The sequence below is a fragment of the Apteryx rowi genome, unplaced genomic scaffold, assembly GCF_003343035.1.
Source record: "Apteryx rowi isolate R43461 unplaced genomic scaffold, aptRow1 scaffold_21, whole genome shotgun sequence".
Taxonomy (NCBI): Eukaryota; Metazoa; Chordata; class Aves; order Apterygiformes; family Apterygidae; genus Apteryx; species Apteryx rowi.
In genome coordinates this window covers 3,944,131-3,965,462 of record NW_020448419.1, presented here as the reverse complement: position 1 = coordinate 3,965,462, position 21,332 = coordinate 3,944,131, and the positions used below count along the sequence as shown (strand labels likewise).

The following is a 21,332-nucleotide window of genomic DNA, read 5'->3' as shown; positions in this document are numbered from 1 at the left end:
AAACTTTTCTTAAAGTGCCTAATACATAATTCCTTAGAGCACTGCGCAATTTTGGCACAAATACACTGTATTCCCCTCATGCTAACCATTTCAGTAACTTTTACAGGATATTAGCTTCTTTCAGACATGATAGAGTTGATATGGCACTTGTGAATGACATCATTTGAATGCAGAAATATCCCGTCAAGTTAGTGTTATAGGTGATGAATTTGGCCGATGACTGTAGATACTGTACTTTTGAGTACATGCAATTAATTTTCAACAGTTTACTGTCTGCTGCCTGAAAAATACTTTGAAGTATAATTAAGAATTGCCCAAACTTAACTCCTTACTAAACTGATTAGGACCATTATTATTACTGTGACCTAGCAGAAGATCCAGTTCAATGGGCTTGATGTCGTCTGGTGCGGAGCAACTGAAGAGTTGTGACTGGACAGGATTTCGTAGCATGAGGTTTCTACACAGTATATCACACATGAGAATACACATGGTAGATAACACGACTACAGTTTTGTTACCACTTGAGATGATGTTAAAAATATCTGTTCTGTTTCAAGGATCTGATTGTATAATTCTGATGCAGGCAAACCGCCTGTTGAGATACAGAAGGGAATACCGGACTGGGTTTAAAAACTGTGTTGATCTTTTGATTAGTGTTTTTCTGAACAAAGGAAATTCATATTATGGAAATCCAACAAAGGAAATTCTGTGCCCAGTGTTAAAAAAGAAATATGCAAACCTTAAGACTTGGTGGTCCATAGCTACACTTTATATATTAAAAAAACAAAAATCCCACTTTTCAGCCTCAGCAACAATAGTGTGAATTTTGCTTTCTTTTGAAGGATGCTGTGTTCGCTAACTTCAATTTGCATGTTGAGGCTTTAGACCACTGTTGCTGGCCTGCGATCCATCTCTGCTTCCAGCTTCACCATCTGCTGCATCTCCTTTGCCTGCAGTCCAAAATAACCACGTGAAGTATTGCATTAGACCTTGTGTTCAAAGTGAAGCTCATTTTTTAATATGATAGTGTCTGAGTGAAATATAGGCAAAACACACTGAAGATATATGTAATCACATTATGCTTAACCCCCCAAATGCCCCTGTGTTTTCAAACTCAGATGTAGTTCTTAATGTTTACAAATTCTTGGAAAATATTTTTGATCCTATTCCAAGATTCATGAGTCAACTTTCTGAAGAAGCATATAGTAAAACACACAAGCTCCAATTTTTGTGAAGAAAACTAGGCAGATGCTGACTCAGCTACTTCTCCTGACACAGAGATGGCTTTGAGAATATATGCTAGATCACCGCTGTGTTAGTGCTGGGAAGTGTTACGTCCTGAGACATTCAGAGAGTTGACCGACAATCTGGACCCATCTCTTCCCAGGAAGACAATGAATAATGAAAATCACCCAGTGGATCACCTTCCTTGCAGTTGGCAAGACAGGTCTTTAAAAATAATCTTCATCTGGCCTGATGATCCTAACCGTCTCTTACGACTGCAGATGTGCTGTTTTTCACCTCAAGGTTAGACTGTTGCTACATGTTCTCCTTGGGATTACATACACTGAATCCACCTGAAACCGTATCCAAACATGTTGTGCAGAATACAGCGATGCATTTATGCCAGATCTTGCTATAAACTCCAGGTGCCTCAGGCTTTGCAAGCAGAGTTAAAGCACTAAATAGGAATGGTAACGGGCCTGGGAATCCCCGACTTTAGGGTGGCTTTCTTTTCTCTCCCTCTTTCCCTCTCCTTCTTCCTCCCACCCCCATGCACACACTCTTACTCCTCCTGTGGCTCAGGTATGGATTTGAATTAGTGATTTGGTTTGAAATTTTGCAGTTTAAAGGAACTGGGAGACACCAACTCTTCCTTCATTTTCTTTGAGGGCTTTTGATTTGAGAATTTATTCAAATCCATAACGCAAAGAACTCTGAGTAACTTGACCCAGAGGCAAGCTGGCCCATCTATCTTTACAACCAAACTTCCATGGATTAGGACAGGTTTAGGAAGAGGAAAACCAAACTAATATTTTCTTTGCATAACTACTTTAGTGGTCTATATCTGTCATAAATGGAAGAATGGTTACTGGACTTGATCTGTGTGAACTATGTTTCTTGAAAAGTTGTAAAGGCTGCTTAGACAGGGAACTTTATTATAGAAGCTCCTACTTAAAGAGTCACTTATTCTGGATGTGCAAACATACTTGCATATGCAAAAACAGGCAAATGTAAATCTAAATTAATGAGATGCACAGTTATTCATTTTGCAAGGTAAATGTGGGTTTGTGCATATGTGATAAAAGTGCCTTCTTGAAAAATTTAGTCCTGTACTTTTATAATCATCATCATCATCTTGGGGAAAAAAGTAATTATGATAATAGCAAAGCAACTGTCATAAATATGATTAAAAATTAATCAACACTCTCCATTTAAATGAGTTAAAAGCTTGAAAGTAATGAAGAAATAATTTTAACATGAAAATATGGAAACATAATAAATAAACCAATATGTACAATCTCTTCTGAAATGTTGGCTGGATTTTGCCTGTGTGTGAAATGAAATTCCAGATAAAACAAAGCTCCTTTGTTTACTTCTTAGTGACTCACACATTTTACGTTTTAAGCTTGTGACTTGAACACCGGCACATAGAGTCCTATAAATATTCTGCAAGCTAGCATATAGTGCATGGAAATATTTTAAAGTTAACTTGGTTTCAAAGAACACATTAGCATAGGATCAGGATGCCCATTTTTGCTAGTTTATGGTCAGGGTCAGACAGCGCATGAGCTGACGTGAGCACACCAGCAGAATACTTGAAGGTGAGCTTTGTGGAGGCAGTGGTGAAGCTGCAGTGAATTCATGAAGGTAGTGGCAACTAATGGACTCAGCTCTCAAGATGCTTGCTCTCTAGTGAGATCTGAGGCAGCCAAGAACCATACGTATTAAAAGAAGAATACAAATTTTTTTTTCTAGCCTAATAAATGCTTTTTTTCCTCATTATATATCCGTAAATAAATGTCTTTAAAGTAGGTACAGTCAGACTCAGTGGTGCAAGATGTAAGAATGTTATCAATTCAAGAAAATAATTTGGATCAGGCAATACTGTGCAATTGGATGTTCAAGCCTAAAACAATTAGCACCCTTCGTAAGACAAGGGGTTAACAGAGACTTTTTATGAGTGATGGTTATTAGGAAGATATAACAGCACAGCCACACAGTAAGTATAATTACCATACCTTGTAATATGTCTGTAAACTGAATTTTAAAGTGCTGGAAGCCTCTCTTCTTTAGACACTAAGAAGCTATTTCTAGCTATCCATTCTAGATTTTGCTATTTTTAGTGTGGCATTACTTATTTTATTACCATACTAATACACGTGGAAATGCTTTGTCTGTCTATCAGCATTAGCAGTTAATCATATGTATGTTAACACTAAAATGGTTTCCTTAGATCAACAGACACTTCTCACACAGGGTTTAGAATTCTAAGCATATCCTCTAGCAATGACAGGTAATGTACAATACAAGTTAATCTCTAAATATTTCCTATCCACATTGCTGTTCATATGCATCTGGATCTGAGATGCTAAAGCATAAAATACTGTTAATATAGTGTCAGACTCAAATATTTGTGTGCAAACATGATTAACATTGTGTTCACTATGTCAATGGTACTTCCCAATGGTTGCATTTACAAGGAGAGCTCCAATGATAATGATTTAATTTAGAAGGAAAGCACACCAAAATAATAGCTTGCTTATTATATATCCATCCTACCTTGTGTTTGAGACACTGCATGACAGGATTTCAAAAGCTGTTTATACAAAAATAATAATGTCAAAATTGAGTAATACAACAAGAAGCAAATAAAATGAATGAAAACTGAAGTGAGATTGAAAAATTAATGCAAGAAAAATTATACATAAAACAAAACAAATCTAAATTCATAACAGTTTGTATTGAAGGCTGTTTCCATCCATAACTACTTTTCTACATTGCATATTTGTATGAAAAATTTCTTCACTTGTTTGATCAAGAAAAAAAATTAGGACTTCAGAAAGTTCATTGAATAAGTACAGTACCACCTTTGTCTTGATCCAACTAGCTATAATACATCAATGTGCATAACAATGAAATCAGACCTAGCTAATTAGCTTGGGTGTAGCATCTTGCTAACAGGTCTATGCTGCTTCCAGTAGATGAACTAGGATCTGCTCAGCGTCACCTGTACTATTGATCTCTAAAGACTTCTCAGAAGAGTGAGTCAGCACCCTCTGTGATCAAACTAAAGCTAAAAATTTGTCTTGGTGCACTTTTAGGGCTAAAAACAAGTGGAGGCCACCACTTGCCCAGGCAAAAGTGATAACATGCATGTAGATGGATCTTACTCCATTTAATCACTGATGATTTAAGCTGACCTCTTCTCTGCACTGAGATGGACTGTGAGCAAGCTCATGTGCCCAGTTATCAGCTCTCAGCAGTGGAGACTGTAACCCTGGGTGAGGAAAGTAACTAACTGCTCCAAGAGGTGACTCCTTTAATGACTCACACTTTTGTCACAGCAGCCTATCTTCCTAGACATAACGTGATTATTGCATTGTGGTCAAAAGCACAGCCCTAATCATTCCCTCTTGTCCTTATATTTTTGATCACTGGATCCAAAGCTCTCTGAAGCCAATAGCAAGATACCATTGATATCACCTGGCTTTGGATCATGCCCATCATCTTTTGTCAACCAGCATGGTTTGCAGGGAGTTGTTGGTCACAGTGCAGTCATCCTGCAGATCCACTGAAGCCCAACTGCCTCCCCTGGGTGCCTCCCTCTGCCTTCTGATTGCATGTGGATACTGCCCAGGAGCAGACTGAGTGACAGACCCATCTGTGTTGGGCATCAGAGACAGCGTCTACAGAAACCATGTGGAGGAACAGGCTAGAAAATTGTTTGCTGTCCAAAAGGCAGGTGGAGCAGTCGAAAGGGAGAGTCACGGTGGGTCTGGCTCAGCAGTAGCAGCTGCCTGCAATCCGACATACTATCCCCCTAGAAGTTAATTAGGCTGCATCTCATGGGGCTGTAGGATTCTCCTCTGATAGCAGAAATATTTGATTTGTACATACTCTTCCCTCCCTTCTGCAGGATGACTTTAACTCATAGTATAATGTCTGCCAAAGTGTTCAAGTTCTCAAAATTTAATAACAAAGATGTAAGTGCATAACCCTTGAAGGTGATGGGTGTTAACCACAACCTCTCTCTCTCATGTCACTAAACCGATAGATATATTCCCCTACATCTGTGCAAGTGCAATACTGCAAGTCAGTGTGACTATCACAGCTCTCTGGCTTACCCTTTCAGCAAGGGAACTGCTCAGAACATAGGCATGCTCCTACCAGAAATAAGATTAGAACTTTTCTTTCCTTCCTAAATAGCTTTTCAATTAAAAACAAAATTCTTATAAACCAGCAGAAAATAATAATGTATTTTAATTAGGAGAGGGTGTACTAGTACAGATAAAACTCCCTGTGCTGTTTCTTTAGAGTTCAGTCCAAACTGAAATGTCTCTTGAAGTTCAGAGATACTCTGTGCACATTCTTCACTGCTATTTTCCAATCAGCACTAGAAACATAAGTTCAAAAATGAAGAAAGATTTTCTTGAGATACTTTCTGGGAGTAATTAAAATAAGATACGCTAGGCTTTTTTAGGACTGTTGTATCTAGCTATCCAGTATCAGTGTGGTAGAAGAGCTGAAAGGATACACTCTGGCTAGTCAAGCAGTCAAGCTTTCATATGCTTATTTGAACCTAATCTGGATTTTATAGCATTATTTTAGTCACTTCACCTCTTCACTTTAACTCCCCAAACAGACTAGTGATTACAAACAAGGTCATATTCCCAAGTTCAGTAAAATGACTTATATCTAGAAGCATTCTTCTCAGCCTGATTATGATTACTGTTTTTAGTAATTGCTTTTATTCTAAGCCTTTTAAATAAAATACCTGCTCATTCTGTTTCTCCAAGACTTCTAAATGCTCAAGCTGAACTTTTTTCAACTGATCCATTTCCTTTGACTGCTTCATTGCCAGCTGTAAAGAAGAGAAAATAATGACAGTGAAATGTAACACACTGTTAACTAGCAAAATAAATACTTAATTGAAATGTATACACATATAAGCTGTCTTGTCTCCTTTGGACTGTGTAAAAAAAGGGAGGAGGCCTGTTATATCACACAGTCTTTATAAATAATATGAAATATTATATTAATACCTCTTTTTGTTATATATTTTATATAAAAGTAGTATATAAATAAAAAGGAACAGTAAATTTGTCAATTTAAAACAGTTTCCTCATATATATTTTAGACCTTTTGAACTACAGGCATGTGGAACAAAGCAAGGACAACTTTCGTTTGTTTATTAGAGCTGAATTCTCAACACAGAGAAATGAAAATGAAAATCCAGAAATAGTGCCCAGTGACTTTGTCAAGGTTATAGTTACCCTTTTTCTCTCTTCCAGGAACTTTTTTGTGTTGCTGCTGTTCAGTTCTCTGACTCGCCTAAAAAAAAACATTGTCCATGAAAATTTATTGCAAAAAAAAAAAAGGGCAACAATAAAAAGAATCACAAACTCGTAGAGTATATTTTGGTTTCTGATTATCCGTATCAAGTGGAACTAAGGGCAAATTGTACACTCTTCTAGCTGTGGGTCTTTACACTTAAATGTTTCCAAGCACCTTTGACACTATGAAGGCTTGAAAAAGAGACAAACGTTGTTGTGAGTGAAGTTTGATTTGTCCATTACTCAAGAGTGGTAGATAAAAATTTGTTTAATTCTTTTGTGTTGCACTCCAGATTTATTTTGGTAAATCAAAAACGCTACATCTGTTAACAGTGGTAATGGAAAAATCATCTGATGATCATAAGTAAAGTCACCAATGCTGTAAGATTTTTAAAGTTATTATTTAAACAAAATATATATATATAATTAATATTTACATAAAAGACATAACTGCCAGTTTTCTCTCATTAGGATTTCTGTCATGAAATGCACCAAAAATAGTTCAAAGAGCTGAATCAGAGTAATCACAAAGCCTGAAAAGCAGAATTGCCTTCAGACTGCTTTCAAATATAGGAACAGATTTATCTCAGTGTCATTAATGGGGGTCTTATATAAACTAAGCATACCCTTATAAGTTACCGAGGCCTCTGACAACTCTCATCTTCCTCATAGGCTAGGAGTCGGTAACATGCAAGGGAGTTAGCTCAGTAGCAACACGCTCACACCTTTGGACCAAAACAGCTCAGTGCAGGGGAGGGAATGCAAAGAAGAAAGAATAAGCCAAATGGCAAGCCCAAAGTCAAAGGGAAACCCGGAAGGCTCAAGAGACATCATTGGGTAGACTCTGTTTCTACCTATTTATTTGGAAACTTTTAGAATAAATGGAAGAAATTTAAATAGCTATAATGCAGATCCAAATCCAAAAATCTGCGTAGCTGGTACTGAAAAGTGTCTCTCTAGTCTCCCTAGTCAATCAAGGACGACTTCCTCAAATGCGCAGTGAATACCCCACTTTTGCAAGTGCAGCGGTGCCCACGGTTTGCAGACCTGGGATGTTGGCCAGGTTTCCATGCCAGTGGTGGTTCAGTCGAGGAGCAGGGAATCAACATGTGCGCTGTTGTTGAGCACATCTCCTGCTTCTCCTACCTCTTTCATCAGCTTCTCTGCTTATTACCGTTACTTTTAGCACCCCTTTTTTCTGTTCCATCTCTCTTCCCTGTTATTAGTAGATGAGGGAGAAAACCTTTCACTGGCACCACTTCCTGTGTTTTTAGTGGTGCTAAGCGTCTAGTTTCTCTAACTCCAGCTAGAACCAAACCTTAGATCCCTGTTTTCTCTAAAAAAGCAACAGTAAAAAGGTATAATGCCAGCAGCTGAAGAAGAAAAAAGCATCTCCAAATAAAACTAACACCCCAGTCATTAACTCTTACAGATGTGCTTCTGTTTAGTAGTGTGACTAGTCCTACATCAGTCAGTGTCACAGCTGATAAGCACAAAGTTAAGCCCCCTTTTATTTCCCTGATCAGGGCATTACATTTATTAAAGGGATAAAAATGAGAAAAGTAACATTTTTCATAAAATGGCCATCTCAAGTATATTCAGCACAATCACTAGACAGAAATGCAAGACGTTTCCACACCTGGAAGCATGGCTTTAGTAGCTTTAATCAGTGAGTTCGTCAGTCAGCCTGTGAGATGCTGTCTCAGGAAGGGCGATCTGATACTTACCTCTCTCTTTCAGCTTTGTTTTTGATAGATTTATCCTGGCTTATGGCTTTGCTGTTTTCCATAGATATTTTAGCCTGGTTGGCACGCATTTCTTTGCTTTCCCTAGGCAAAACCAAACAAAATCATTAATATCTAAGATTCAATCACTGTTGCTGTTCATTTACTGATATTATTCTACACTGTAGCTTATATTGTCCTTGAAGCATTAAGGAAGAGGAAAGAATAAACAATATGACGATTGTCCTCCTTGGGGTAGACTTTTTGCAATTTGAGCAAGCATTCAGAAATCTCAATGTTCTAGAGAATATAATTTGAAAGAACAGTTTTAAGCATTTCAAACTTTGAATAAAGAGGCTATAAAATACTCTTTTCTCTCTAGTATGTAAGATTTGTCTGAATATGAGCTACTATCAGCCATTTAGAAAATGCAACTTGTCTTTTAAAACTGTCTAATAAATTTAAAAAACCTAAAAAACTCAGAACATGACTGCAATATGAATAATAATAATACTTGCTAGTTGTGGCATGAGCGGACAGACTTCCCGGTATGACTTTTACTTTTGGGACTGAAAAGAGCCCTAAATTTTAGACCACGGTCAGACTCGTGCTTGCTTTCTCTTTCCAGCCCAGGGAACCTTGTGGTCTTCTCTGTGAAACCAGATACCTTTAACAGAAGGGTGGCAATTGCCTCCCATGGGCAATGACTGAATAGTGTCGTTTGACTCAGGAGGCGGAAAACTTCTCCAGTGTTTCAGCCAGTATAGTAGCTTAGCACTCCAGTTCTTGTAGCTCCTGATCTTAAGTGCTCCTTTAAATGGGAATTAGGTATGGAAACTAAGAGAGTGAATAACTGACTTGGAAGTCCTCTGTACAGGATAAACATACACAAGTTTCCCATCACAAGACAAAGCAGTGCTTCATTCTCCTTGTCTGGATCTGATCTTAAGTACAGTGTTAAAAAATTATTGTAATTAACTCAAAATTCAAAAATTCTGTATGCACAGAAGATGAGGGGTATGGCACAGAGCACAGTGCTTAATTTAATGAAATGTTATTTAATTTTCAAAATTTTATTTAATTTTCTAAAATTTTCTGTAAAAGGCATTGACCATTAAGTAACATGAGGGAACTTTGTGTCATTTTCCATATTTTAATATTTTTATTAAAAGAAATGCAGCCCTTTTTTCCACCAAGACTTCATAAGGTTTCCCAAATACAGATTTAAAGGCAGTGGTATTACAGGAAAAATTGAGATGGAGTTCTGAACGATGTTCTAGCAAGAACACATTTTATTCTAACTGTGTCTTCTCCAAATAAAAGCTTTTATTTGCTATACTGAGTTCGAAGTAATTTTCAAGTACACTATCTGAAAAGCAGCAATGGAATAATTCTTTTTTTTTTTTTACTGTGCTAGAGGGTATGAAGAAGTTAAGTGTCGGTGTTTAAACTGATTTAACCTATTTGTAATAGACATAATTTTAGAGTGAAAGGCGTTAGGAGGACTAGTCCCCTTCTGCATCAGACTTTGCATGACTGCAAAATGAGGCTTGGGTTATGTCTATGGCTGGATCGGCCAACACCTATCGACATGCAGGTGCTTCTCCATCCTGGCAGCTGTACTCAAGATCTGAATTGCACTGCTGAGGGATCTTTCTGGGTGTAGTCATTTCTCACTGTTTCAAGAAATGACCGGTGCTTTTTATGGAAGAAATGAAAAAGTCTATCTACTTTTTAAAATCATCAAAGAAGCATTTGCAGGAAACGCTCTTTGTTTTTAAAACAGCACTTCTCAAAGATTGGGCCAAACTTCCAATACCAGTTCGCTGCCAAACTGCCTGACGTGGGACTTCACGTTGAGTCTGACGCTCAGCCCCTGCTCCCCTGGCTGCATGCAAACTGGGAGCTTTAACTGCTGATTTCTTGCTGTATCATACTGACTGCGACTCTGAAATCTGTACAAACATGCCTTTTAAAGGAATACTTAACTTTAAGCATGTAAATCTGTCCTGGGAATTCATATATATACTTAGATGACATTAAAGTGCATTAACATGTTATTTTATGTCACCACTAATGTTTGGATCACTCTCTTGAAATCGCTCTTTGTATTTAACAACAGCTATTTTTCTTTCTCGCTCATGTTATTTAATTTGGAACACATCATGGTTGCAAGTAACACTCTTGGGCCCCCAATTTCTGAGAGGTTGCAACCTCACCAAGTCAGTAAGGCCAACCCAGTCGGCGGGGGGAAACACCCCCAGAGTTCAATAATAAACTTCCAGTTTTGACTGGTGTCCGCTCTCATCCGCTTTGTTTTGAAACAAGCTGAAACCACATATTGTAATTGCCTTTCCCACCGCACATGGAGGGAAACTACCTCCTCTACAGCAGATAACTGCATCATTTGAGATTACTGATCTTCCTACCGCCACCGCGTCCTCTGCTCTGAGCGCTAACTCCTTCCCCCAGCTCACGGAGAGAGCGCGGTGAGCACAGCGTGCTTACAGCTCCAGCCATCGCCACTCCACTCTCGCATACAGCCTTCATTTTCCTGGACTCACCCGAGCTGTCTCTCGGCTATTGCATACACATATACAGATAAGTGCATACATGCATGCACTCCTACACACAATGTAGTCTATAAAACAGTTTGCAACTAATAAAGTGAAAAATCCCTTTGAGGCATTATTCTTCACATTTCAGCACTTTACATTCCAAAATCTTCTGAACTAGCCAGCCATAGTTTCAAACAAGAAAGTCTCGAAACTGCACAGTTGGGGGTTAGGTACAAATTCCTGAATAAGCAGAAACACACTAATTGCAGCAAATAAAGAGGAAAGAATTTTGAAGGTGGTTACTGCTGGGACAGCTCAGAAGAAATAGTACCTATTATTTATCAGGACCCAGATTTTGAGGTCTGTTCCTCAGTAGCTCTTTAAATAGAACAATATATGGACTGAGCACAAATTATTTCTAATAAGAAAGTAAGATCTACTAATAAGAATATAAGAATCATTTACAAAAAATTATATAGGGCTGTTCAAACAATGCAGAGATACAAAAATTCTAAACCCAAAGATGAAATCTATGAGAAAAAGGCTAAAGAAAAAGTAAACTTCAACTTCATGTAAATATATCTATAACGACAGCTTTACATTAGCAAAGTTGAGAGAATAAAAAAATAGGTATAGAAATGAAAACAAAAATACTTGCAAGAGATGAGAAAAAATCTTATTGCACAGAAAAGCTATATATTAGTAAAATGTCTTCTAAGCACTGTATTGAATTGCAAATAGGACCGAAAACAGGACTATTAAAAAGAAAGTGATGTGATCTCTCTGGGTAGATGAAGACATTATGATCTGGATATAGAGTACCAAGGACTGAACCTTCCCCCAGTTAGTATCTTTTGAATAATGCATTTGTATTGTAATTTAGCAATTTTTGAATTTTAATTTTGACTGGGTATGTATTGCAGGACAACTTGAATGCATGGGTTAACACAGAGATTAACATAAAGATGAGCTCACTAAAGCCTTTTGCTGGAATAGTTCTCTGTTGGATGGAAAGCTTGAAGGTCCCAGGATCTATTCTCTCTGATGCAAAGATAAGCTGTTATTTCACTCAGGAGTTTTAAAAATCATTTCTTTTCCTTCTTTAAATGTGATTTATTTATTCCTTTTTCCCCATGCTTTTTATGGAAAAGATGCTGAAGACAATTACATATGAATATACACATACTGCATGAATATACACATACTGCATTCATATGCGTTTAGACTGCTTCACATAATAGATTATAGCCTAAGATAATGATTCCACTATTTACTAGCATTTTTAACACTGTGGCCAGTAGGTGTATTTTGATTTCATTTAATTTGAAATCGGCAGTGTGGTTAATTACAAAAGCAACACCGAGGTAGTGTCATGTAGCATCTCCTGTGTTCCCAGTGCTTCCAAAACAATACATCGTTCTGAAGTAGCTTATGCTGCAACCTGTTGGCTAAAGTTTTTATGACCTTATTTCCACATTTAATATTTCTCAGTTCCCAGCCCTCGGAATTCAAGTTCCTGGGTAAAGTCTAAGCACATCCACAGCTGATGTAAAGTGTCGCAGCTTCACTGCAGCTGCTGCCTGCTGACGATCTAACCCAGCTAAGAGGTCTATTCCTGCATCTCTCTCTCCCACATCCGATCATTTATTTTACTTGTGCCTTGCATGCAGCCCAATATCTTTGCCAGTAGTGCAGGAGCTAGAAAGACAAGGAAACCACGGTGTGTTATACAGGTTATAAGCCAAACCCTCATTATCAAGTATCACTGCCCTGCTCACCTGTCATGGGAAAATTTTAGCTGCTGGGTTTGTTGTTCATGTGCATTAATCAGCAGTTTTTTCAGTAGTTCACACTGTTGGTTCAAGTGTAAATCACGGATTTCTTGCTCTTCAGCGCTGTGTGTATTGATCATCTCAGACCACTCTTTAGTGTGCTGCGCCACAATCTCTTTGACCTGCAGAGAAATAACAGCAGTTTCACCAGTAGTTCTCAGGTTGGCTGTAAGATCAATTATGCCAAAGACAATGCAAAGACAATCATAAAAAAAGATTATACAGAATGCAGATAAATTGTGAAAATGAAGTTACACAAATGAAATTGCTTCATGGAGTAACAAAGCCACTGAAGACACTACAGTGCATTATAAAAACAGATGTAAAACAACCCCTACTATTAGGACTCTATTATCTAAAGTATCCTGAATAAATTGACTACATATATGCTCCTGACTGTACTAACATTATTTTAAAACCTTCTCTAACACCGAGTTCATTATGGAATGGTTTCATGTTCTTGGTTGCCAGGAAAAAATATATATTCAAAAATATAGAAATTAGCAATGGAAAAAAATCTAGTGAGTGGGATTTCCCTGAGGGCTTAAATACAGTCTTAGATTTTTGTGGAGACAGTTCTACAAACACAGTCAGTTTACAGAGAAATCCGGTATCTAATACAACCTGAATCTGAAGATAGGCTACATATCTTTGTTTTATATTCATTAAGTCAGCAGGAAATCTGACATGTATTCTTCTCTTGCTTATCTCCCAGGGCTCACAAGAATAATGAGATTAAAGTTTTGGAAAGTTCCCAAGAGACAATGCAAAGAAATCTAAATTACTTGAGTTATTATGATAATAATATATTGCACTCAGTGATTTAGAAAAGAAGCTAATAGAAAGATATGTTTTATTATCCTTTAATAATTATCCTTGGGTATTTTGACAAGCTACCCTACTTTTCCATAAATGGTATACAAAATGCGTCTCACAAAAAAATAAACCTATTTTCAGGTAGTCATTTCAAGTGCTACTATGGTAACTAATAGCATTTGGGCCATCTTCTGTGAAAGCTAAACCTAATTCTTCAAATCAAAATTGCCACCGCACTGCTTAGAAAGGAAGCAACTGATGCCAGCATTTCAGGTGTGGGCCCACAGCAGCTCTGCACAATGCAGAGCACACTCTCCTACACACGCCAATGATGGCGAAAGAAGGCTTTGAAAAGCAACAGTCCCCACTCTGCCCTGGAGAGGCTCGTCTAGAGGCATGTTGAGTAATAAAGTAGGTTTCGTAATTGGAAAAAAAAAAAAAAAAAAAAAAAGGAATAATTTGCTTACAGATTAGGGTGACTGTTGCTACCTGAAAGCTGGACTTGCATTTAATATAACTAAATAGACGTCCCATATCAAAACAGCTACGATCTGCAGCAGAAGCAGTCAGTGGAGAGCCACTGGGGATTTCCGTAGCTGTCAGAAAATAACAGAAGCATTCTGAGGCAGGAGCTTGGTAAGACTAATATAGACCTAATTCATCAGGGTAGTTAAGCGTGAGTGTACCTCCAGCAAAACGAGTCATGCTTCATTTTCTGCATGTGGGTAAGCGTACTACCAAACCAGGGCCTACACCTATGAAGTCATGTATACACTGAAGCATGTGAAGCAGCTAGTGTGAGCAAAATCTTTAATAAGAAGCTCCTTAGGCAGTACTACTGCCTTCAGGCCAGAAAAAAATATGAGTATTCTGTTTAAAAAGGGGGTCAAAATAAATGCTTCAAAGTCAGGAAGGAGGAGATAGATATTCATGTTTTTCAGATGGAAATTTGAAAGGTTAAGGGGCAGACACTCCAGCTCACCTCTGGCACCTAACTGTGGCACTTAAGGGCCAAGTTTAGCCTGAGCTCCCTATGATGGGAAAGAGCAGGCAGTTTCAAAGCAGGATTAATCACACCTAAGAGCTGAATGTTCTCTGGAGATGCCTCTCTAATAATCTACAGTGCCTCAAGTCAGTTAGGCTGCATGTGTCTCCTCTCAATGCTGACCTCACTTGGCTTATGCAGCCCCCAAGGAGGCTAGAATGGACTTCAACAGAGCTAAAAGTAAGCCATTGCTGAAGTCTTTGGGAAAACCCATTTTAATATATATATTTTTTTAATGCAGATCCAGATGGGATCCACCCATCATATGGAGAAAAAAGGTACAGGCAGACGCAAAGTCCTGAGTAACTGGGTATAATTGGGATCATAGCAGCATGGGGAGCATATCCTCAGAAAGCTTCTGTGGTCACAATGTTAGAAAGTATTAATGTTTTAAAAAAGATGAGTGTTACTATGTACACCAATGCACACAGCATGGGGAACAAACAGGAAGAATTAGAGATCTGTGTGCGGTCGCAGGGCCATGATCTCGTTGCCATTACAGAGACATGGTGGGATGGCTCACATGACTGGAGTGCTGTCATGGATGGCTACGTGCTTTTTAGGAAAGACAGGCCAGGAAAGCGAGGTGGTGGAGTTGCTCTTTATGTGAGAGAGCAACTGGAATGTATTGAGCTGTGCCTAGGGGTGGATGAAGAGCGAGTTGAGAGCTTATGGGTAGGGATTAAAGGGCAGGCTAGCATGGGTGACACTGTTGTGCGTGTTTACTACAGGCCACCTGATCAGGAAGAGGAAGTCGATGAGGCCTTCTACAGACAGCTGGAAGTAGCCTCACGATCCCAGGCCCTGGTTCTCATGGGGGACTTCAACCACCCTGATATCTGCTGGAGAGACAACGCAGCTAGGCACAAACAATCCAGAAGGTCCCTGCAGGGCACTGATGATCACTTCTTGACACAGGTGGTGGAGGAGCCAATGAGGAGAGGTGTGCTGCTGGACCTCGTACTAACAAACAAAGAAGGACTGGTGGAAGATGTGAAGGTCAGGAGCAGCCTTGGCTGCAGCGACCATGAGATGGTGGAGTTCAGGATCCTGYGAGGAGGAAGCAGGGCAAKAAGTAGCATCGCAACCCTGGACTTCAGGAGAGCAAACTTTGGCCTCTTCAGGGACTTACTTGGAGGAATCCCATGGGTTAGGGCTCTAGAAGGAAGGGGGGTCCAAGAGAGCTGGTTCATATTCAAGAATCACTTCCTCCAAGCTCAAGAGCGCTGCATCCCTATGAGTAAGAAGTCAAGCAAAGGAGGCAGGAGACCTGCATGGATGAGCAAGGAGCTCCTGGCAAAACTCAACCAGAAGAAGGAAGTATACAGAARGTGGAAAGGGGGACAGGCCACTTGGGAGGAATATAGGAACGTTGTCAGAGTATGCAGGGACGCAATGAGGAAGGCTAAGGCCCATTTGGAATTAAATATGGCTAGAGATGTCAAGGACAACAGGAAAGGCTTCTTCAAATACATCAGTAGCAAAAGGAAGACAAGGGAAAATGTGGGCCCGCTGCTGAATGGGGTGGGTGCCCTGGTGATGAAGGATGCAGAGAAGGCAGAGCTACTGAATGCCTTCTTTGCTTCAGGCTTTACTGCTCAGGCCAGCAGGAATCCCTGAGGCAAGAGAGAAAGTCTGGAGAGAGGAAGACTTTCCCTTGGTTGAGGAGGATCGGGTTAGAGATCATTTAGGCAAGAAGAGAAGACTGAGAGGAGATCTTATTAATCTGTACAAGTATCTGAAGGGAGGGTGTCAAGAGGATGGAGCCAGACTCTGTTCAGTGGTGCCCAGCGACAGGACGCGAGGCAACGGGCACAAACTGAAACACAGAGAGTTCCATCTGAACATGAGGAAAAACTTTCCTGTGAGGGTGACAGAGCACTGGAACAGGTTGCCCAGAGAGGTTGTGGAGCCTCCTTCTCTGGAGATATTCAAAACCTGCCTGGACGCAATCCTGTACAATGTGCTCTAGGTGACCATTCTTGAGCAGGGGGGTTGGACTAGATGATCTCCAGAGGTCCCTTCCAACCTCAACCACTTTGTGACTATGAGACACAGGAATTGGGCAGACCCAGAAGTGAATCACACCTATGTTCCAAACATCCTTACACAGGAGCCAACACACAGTTCCTTTCATGTATTTGTGATTCAAATTGTCTTCCTGCAGAGAGTGCTCTGACTGGCCCTTGCCCCTCCTGAGAAGTCAGAAAACTTGTGGGGGGAACTGTGACAGAGCGGGCCACAGATTCTCCTCCATTGCTTGCTGTTGTGTCACTCTTCCATACAGTTTGTCACTCAGTACTGGGTGTCTGACTTCAGATTGATTTCAAATATTAGAAAGTGTAGAGAGTATCAACATTAGAGATCTGACTCCTATTCACAGTAAGACCACTTTACACCATCCTAGGCACAGACAGGCATTCCAGCAAATAAAAAACAGAGTTTGTTTTCACCGAAAGCCTCCTTACACTGTTGATGAAATGCTAAAGAAGGCAGAAATCCTATACCTCAGGTACACTGACACCAAAGAAACCTGCAAGCAGACTTAAGCATGGCAGTTCTTTAAGTATTTGATTTGTGAAGATAAGAAAGAACAATCATAAAAAATGCCTATGCTCATGGAGAGACATGCTGCTGATGTGCTATTAATTTCAAAATCAGCATGCAGTCCAATAAGCAGGTATAGCTCCCAGTAAAACAAGTTTTTCTCTGAGAGTGGGAGAGAAAAGGATGATTCCTTTTCTTAAATATCGAACAAGCAACAAGTTTCATTTCAGGTACAGCAAGATATACCCTGATGAGAAGGATATAAAGTATTTTGCAAACAACAGTTACAAGATTTGAAACACCCAGTCTGACTCAGATTCAGATGACCTTAGAACTCAAGACCATTAAATCATCTGAAATCCAATTTTGCTGCAGATCTGTGATACACTTCAAAGTCCAGAAGTAGTAAATTGAATGTATATCCTTTCTTTTCTGCAATTTATTAGCATCATAGTTAAGATGACTACTTCAATTGCATTGGGCTGTGCTCTTGTCCTACTTTCCACTGCTAAGGTAGTGTTTCTTACCCAGAAGAATAAGAAAAATAACCACTAGCTAAGTCTCTCTTTCCTGTTCTACAGACTGTGTTTGCAGTCCTGTCCTTTCATCTGTTCCAGTGGGCCTGAGACTAATTAAAAACTTCCATTTGTGCAGCATATATGCAATAAGTTTGTCTAGTCACTGTGTTCATGCAGGAATAATCTTTGAAGCAATCTTTCTTCTTTTATTTTCATCCTCTTCTTGCTTGATGCTGGGACCCACTTTTCTAATGGAGGAGAGTAATTTGTGTCTTCTAGCTTAACTGTGCATGAAGTATATATTGGGACATTCAAATCTATCTTAAATATTTTATGCCAAACTTGGGGTGGAAGTCTCTTCATGAGAGGAAGACTTCAGTAGATGAAAAGCTCTCCTCAGAGCTAGAAGTATACATGCACATTGTGACACAGAGCTGCACTGAAGGACATGCGCTGTAATTAAAGGTGAATTACAGCACCATCTGATATTAATATCAGTGGGCCAAATACTGAGAAATGCTGAACAACTGTTAATTAATCAAACTCCTGCTAACTCAGTGTGATGCATTCAGCATCTCAATTTCATCTGATTTAATCGCATCTACCTTCATCTACAATAAAAGTTAATTTCCCTATGGTCTGGAGCACTGGTTTTCAACCTGTTGCTTGCAGACTTCTAAATGATCTCTGGGACTAAGTCAAGAGGCCCACACACAGCAGTTGAACAAAAGAAGTCCATGAGAATACTAAAATCGGTATGTAATGTGGAAAATTTTGACGGAACCACAGGGAACAAGAGATTGAAAATCACTGACCTAGAGAAAACCACAGAGGCAGATGACTAGCAAAGAAGCATCCAGTGCACAGAGGCTTGGAATTTCAAAGGATCTTACACTTCAGTCTCCTTTGAAAATGTCATCCTAAAGCCTGACATGGGAGTGGACAAAAATCAATCTTTTTTCCAGATACAGATTATGTTTTAAGACAACCAGTTTGAAAGCGGGATTTTAAGAAGAACACAGCTCAGAAACTGCATACATTTGTGGAGAGGGAAAACATGAGTCACATTTATTGGATTTGGAAGATTAATGAACACTTGCATGTCCTTTGTGTGCAAATCACACATCTTAACTCTGGACTGTCAATGACGCAGGTGAGAAGCTGAGACCACAGTGAACAATTTTCTACACAATGTAATTTAAAATGAGTTTTGGAGCTTATGTCTGGAGGATAGCTACCAGTGCTCCCTAGAGAGTTTATTTTACCAGGAAATGAATTAATTATTGTTTTAAGTTGACAGCAAATTTGGTTTTACTTAAGAAAACAGTTCTGGACTTTTCATAGGAGAAGGAGCTAGAGCAATGAGAGCACCCTAGGTTTTATTCCTGAGGGTTTTCCTAACTCTTTGGCTGAGCAGGCAGCGACAAGACAGAAACCTTGTTTAGAAAACCAGGATCTCCCCCACATGAAATAATACCAAAGATTAAAATAAGGAGAAGAATAAATGAAAATGAGCTTGATCCAATCTCATGGATGTGGCTGCCTGGTTCTCTCTCACTTGTATTTTCTGTACTTGTCTGACTCCTTTCACTGGTTTCAGCTTTTACATTAAAATCTTCCACTCGCGTAATGCCTTCAGTCTCCTGTACTCTTCTCCCCCTAGATCATTTTGTACCTGGATGTGTCTTCTACTGTACCTGCCACTCTCTAGTTTGGATATCTTTCAGAAACTTAAAGCATGTCAACGGGTGGTTGGTAAATCTTTCAAAGAAAATATGAAGTAGGTGAGCACAGATCTGAGAGGGGCTTGAGTGGAAAAGCGATGGGCGCAGAGTCTGGGAGGCTGGGGAGGTGCCAGTGGGAACTGGCAGGAAGACAGGCTGTGCTTTGCGGGTAGAGAGGGAGCAGCTCTCTGCAACTCGGTGGGATCCACAAATCACAGCTTGAGAAAAACTTGTTTAAAACGAATGGAGGTTGGGTCTCAGGATACTGTTTTTCTCCAGCTCCTCAGAGAAAACAATGCACCTAATCCCCAAAGAAAAACACACTAGAAGAAAGAGGGCACTTGTTCAAGAGCAACTTGGACTCCTCCTTCCCTAAGAGAGAGTCTGGCAAGCATTGTGAATGGTGACAATGATGGAAAATGAAAAAGAAATTTCTTTGCATATATATTTTGGGAACGTAATTAGCATCTCAATTTCATATAGCATATTTTTGCCTCTTTGTCTTGGCTAATCTGATATAAATGACCAGTTTTGCTTCATGAGGCATGAATATGACACCTCCTTCAATAATTGTTAAAAGGGGAGGAAACTGATGTTGCTTTTTAAATATTTTTTGAAGAAACACTTTTAGATACCCGATTACTCCCATTCTTTTCTACATGTTATTATCGCTGAAAATCATTCATGCGCTTCCAAGAAAATTAACTACCACTCGGGTCTCAAAATCTCTCTTTCAGATGTTGCATGTGTTAAAATTGGCTTGTTTGCTTACCTTAGATTTGTGATCTGATGTTAGTGTCTGAATTTTAATTTCAGTTTCTTTCTTCAATTCAAGACAATTACTTCCTCTAAAAAAAGCAAAATTGCAAATATGTGCCACAAGTTAAACATCTTCCCATCCAGTCAGCTCTTACTAATTAAAATGTTAATCAAAGTTGAAGTGCTGCAGCGTATTGGAATGAAATTATTTCTTCTGGCAATTTATTCACAACTTACAAAATATTGTTGGATTAATGATCACTCAATTCAAACACCATACAATTAATTCTAGATTGGCCCTGCAATTATTCTGTTGCTGAGGATATGTCAGCATCTTCATTTATGGTACTGGGTGCTTTTTTCAGGCTTAAAATACCTTGCTAAGAGAAACCAGCTTCAGCCTGAAAACTTACAGGCATATCCATGCTATGCCATGATTTTATCTCTGTTTTAAAAGTCCTATTTGCTACTTTTTTAATTTGAGGCACAGAAAAAGAAGTCATTTGATAGCTACTCCCCAGGGCAGTTTAAGCATACTGGATATGAATGTTTATTAGAAATGTAAGTGCCCCTTTGCGGAAAAGCAAAAGCGAAGGGGCTGTAAAGAAGGGTACTCACTACCCTTGCAGACCAGCCCATGTGGATAACTCCTAAGCCATCTGGTACCTCAACTGCCTTGAACAGCAGCAAATCCTGAAGACAGCCCTCGCTCCTGCAAGAGGCTGAATACAGCATGGCCTTTGTGCCCAGTCATGTTAATGGGGTTGAATGCAAGGTGCAAAGATTGTTCAGTGCAGGACGAAGGCCATAATTCCAAGTAACAAGCTGGTAAAATGGCTGCGGAGAGCTTATGCTGCAGCTCCCCTGACATGCCTGTGGGCCAGGAGATGGATGACTTCTACCCTTCCCCAACAGAATTTCCTTCACTAAACCCAATTACTTGGGCTGTGCACTGGGTGGGACGGACGCACAGCAAAACAATTCCTTTGCCGCAACAAGAGGAATTCCAATTACTGTCTCACTGAAGTCAATAAATCCTTGCGGATGGGGCTGACAAGCCCCATCTTTTACCAATCTTCTCGTTCCCTTTTTTGTAGTGAAGGATTTTTAGAACAGAATACAAGTTTATACAGTGGAAGAAGTCTTAGTCTTTTGGTTTGGAATAATACAATATATTTAGTGGAGTCTATTTTAACAGTGCTGTAATAATTCAGATATCAGATCAGTTCAGGTGTCAGGTCATCCACTGATG

The 21,332-nt window shown here is 39.4% G+C and overlaps 1 protein-coding gene across 3 annotated transcripts in view; it reads right to left on the bottom strand.

Annotated features, from left to right (window-relative positions):
• Positions 1 to 861: 861 nt before the first annotated feature.
• PLCB4 (phospholipase C beta 4) overlaps positions 862 to 21,332 on the bottom strand; it is a 99,774-nt gene continuing 79,303 nt past the window's right edge. For 2 of the 3 annotated variants that reach the window (XM_026064162.1, XM_026064163.1), the window contains 6 exons: positions 20,094 to 20,169; positions 12,618 to 12,793; positions 8,285 to 8,386; positions 6,498 to 6,555; positions 5,999 to 6,085; positions 882 to 950 (listed from right to left, as the gene is read on the bottom strand). In XM_026064162.1, coding sequence (XP_025919947.1) covers positions 882 to 950; positions 5,999 to 6,085; positions 6,498 to 6,555; positions 8,285 to 8,386; positions 12,618 to 12,793; positions 20,094 to 20,169 — 568 coding nt within the window. Of the gene's footprint in view, positions 951 to 3,783; positions 3,821 to 5,998; positions 6,086 to 6,497; positions 6,556 to 8,284; positions 8,387 to 12,617; positions 12,794 to 20,093; positions 20,170 to 21,332 lie in introns of all 3 variants that reach the window. The other variant, XM_026064161.1, reaches the window with a different exon arrangement.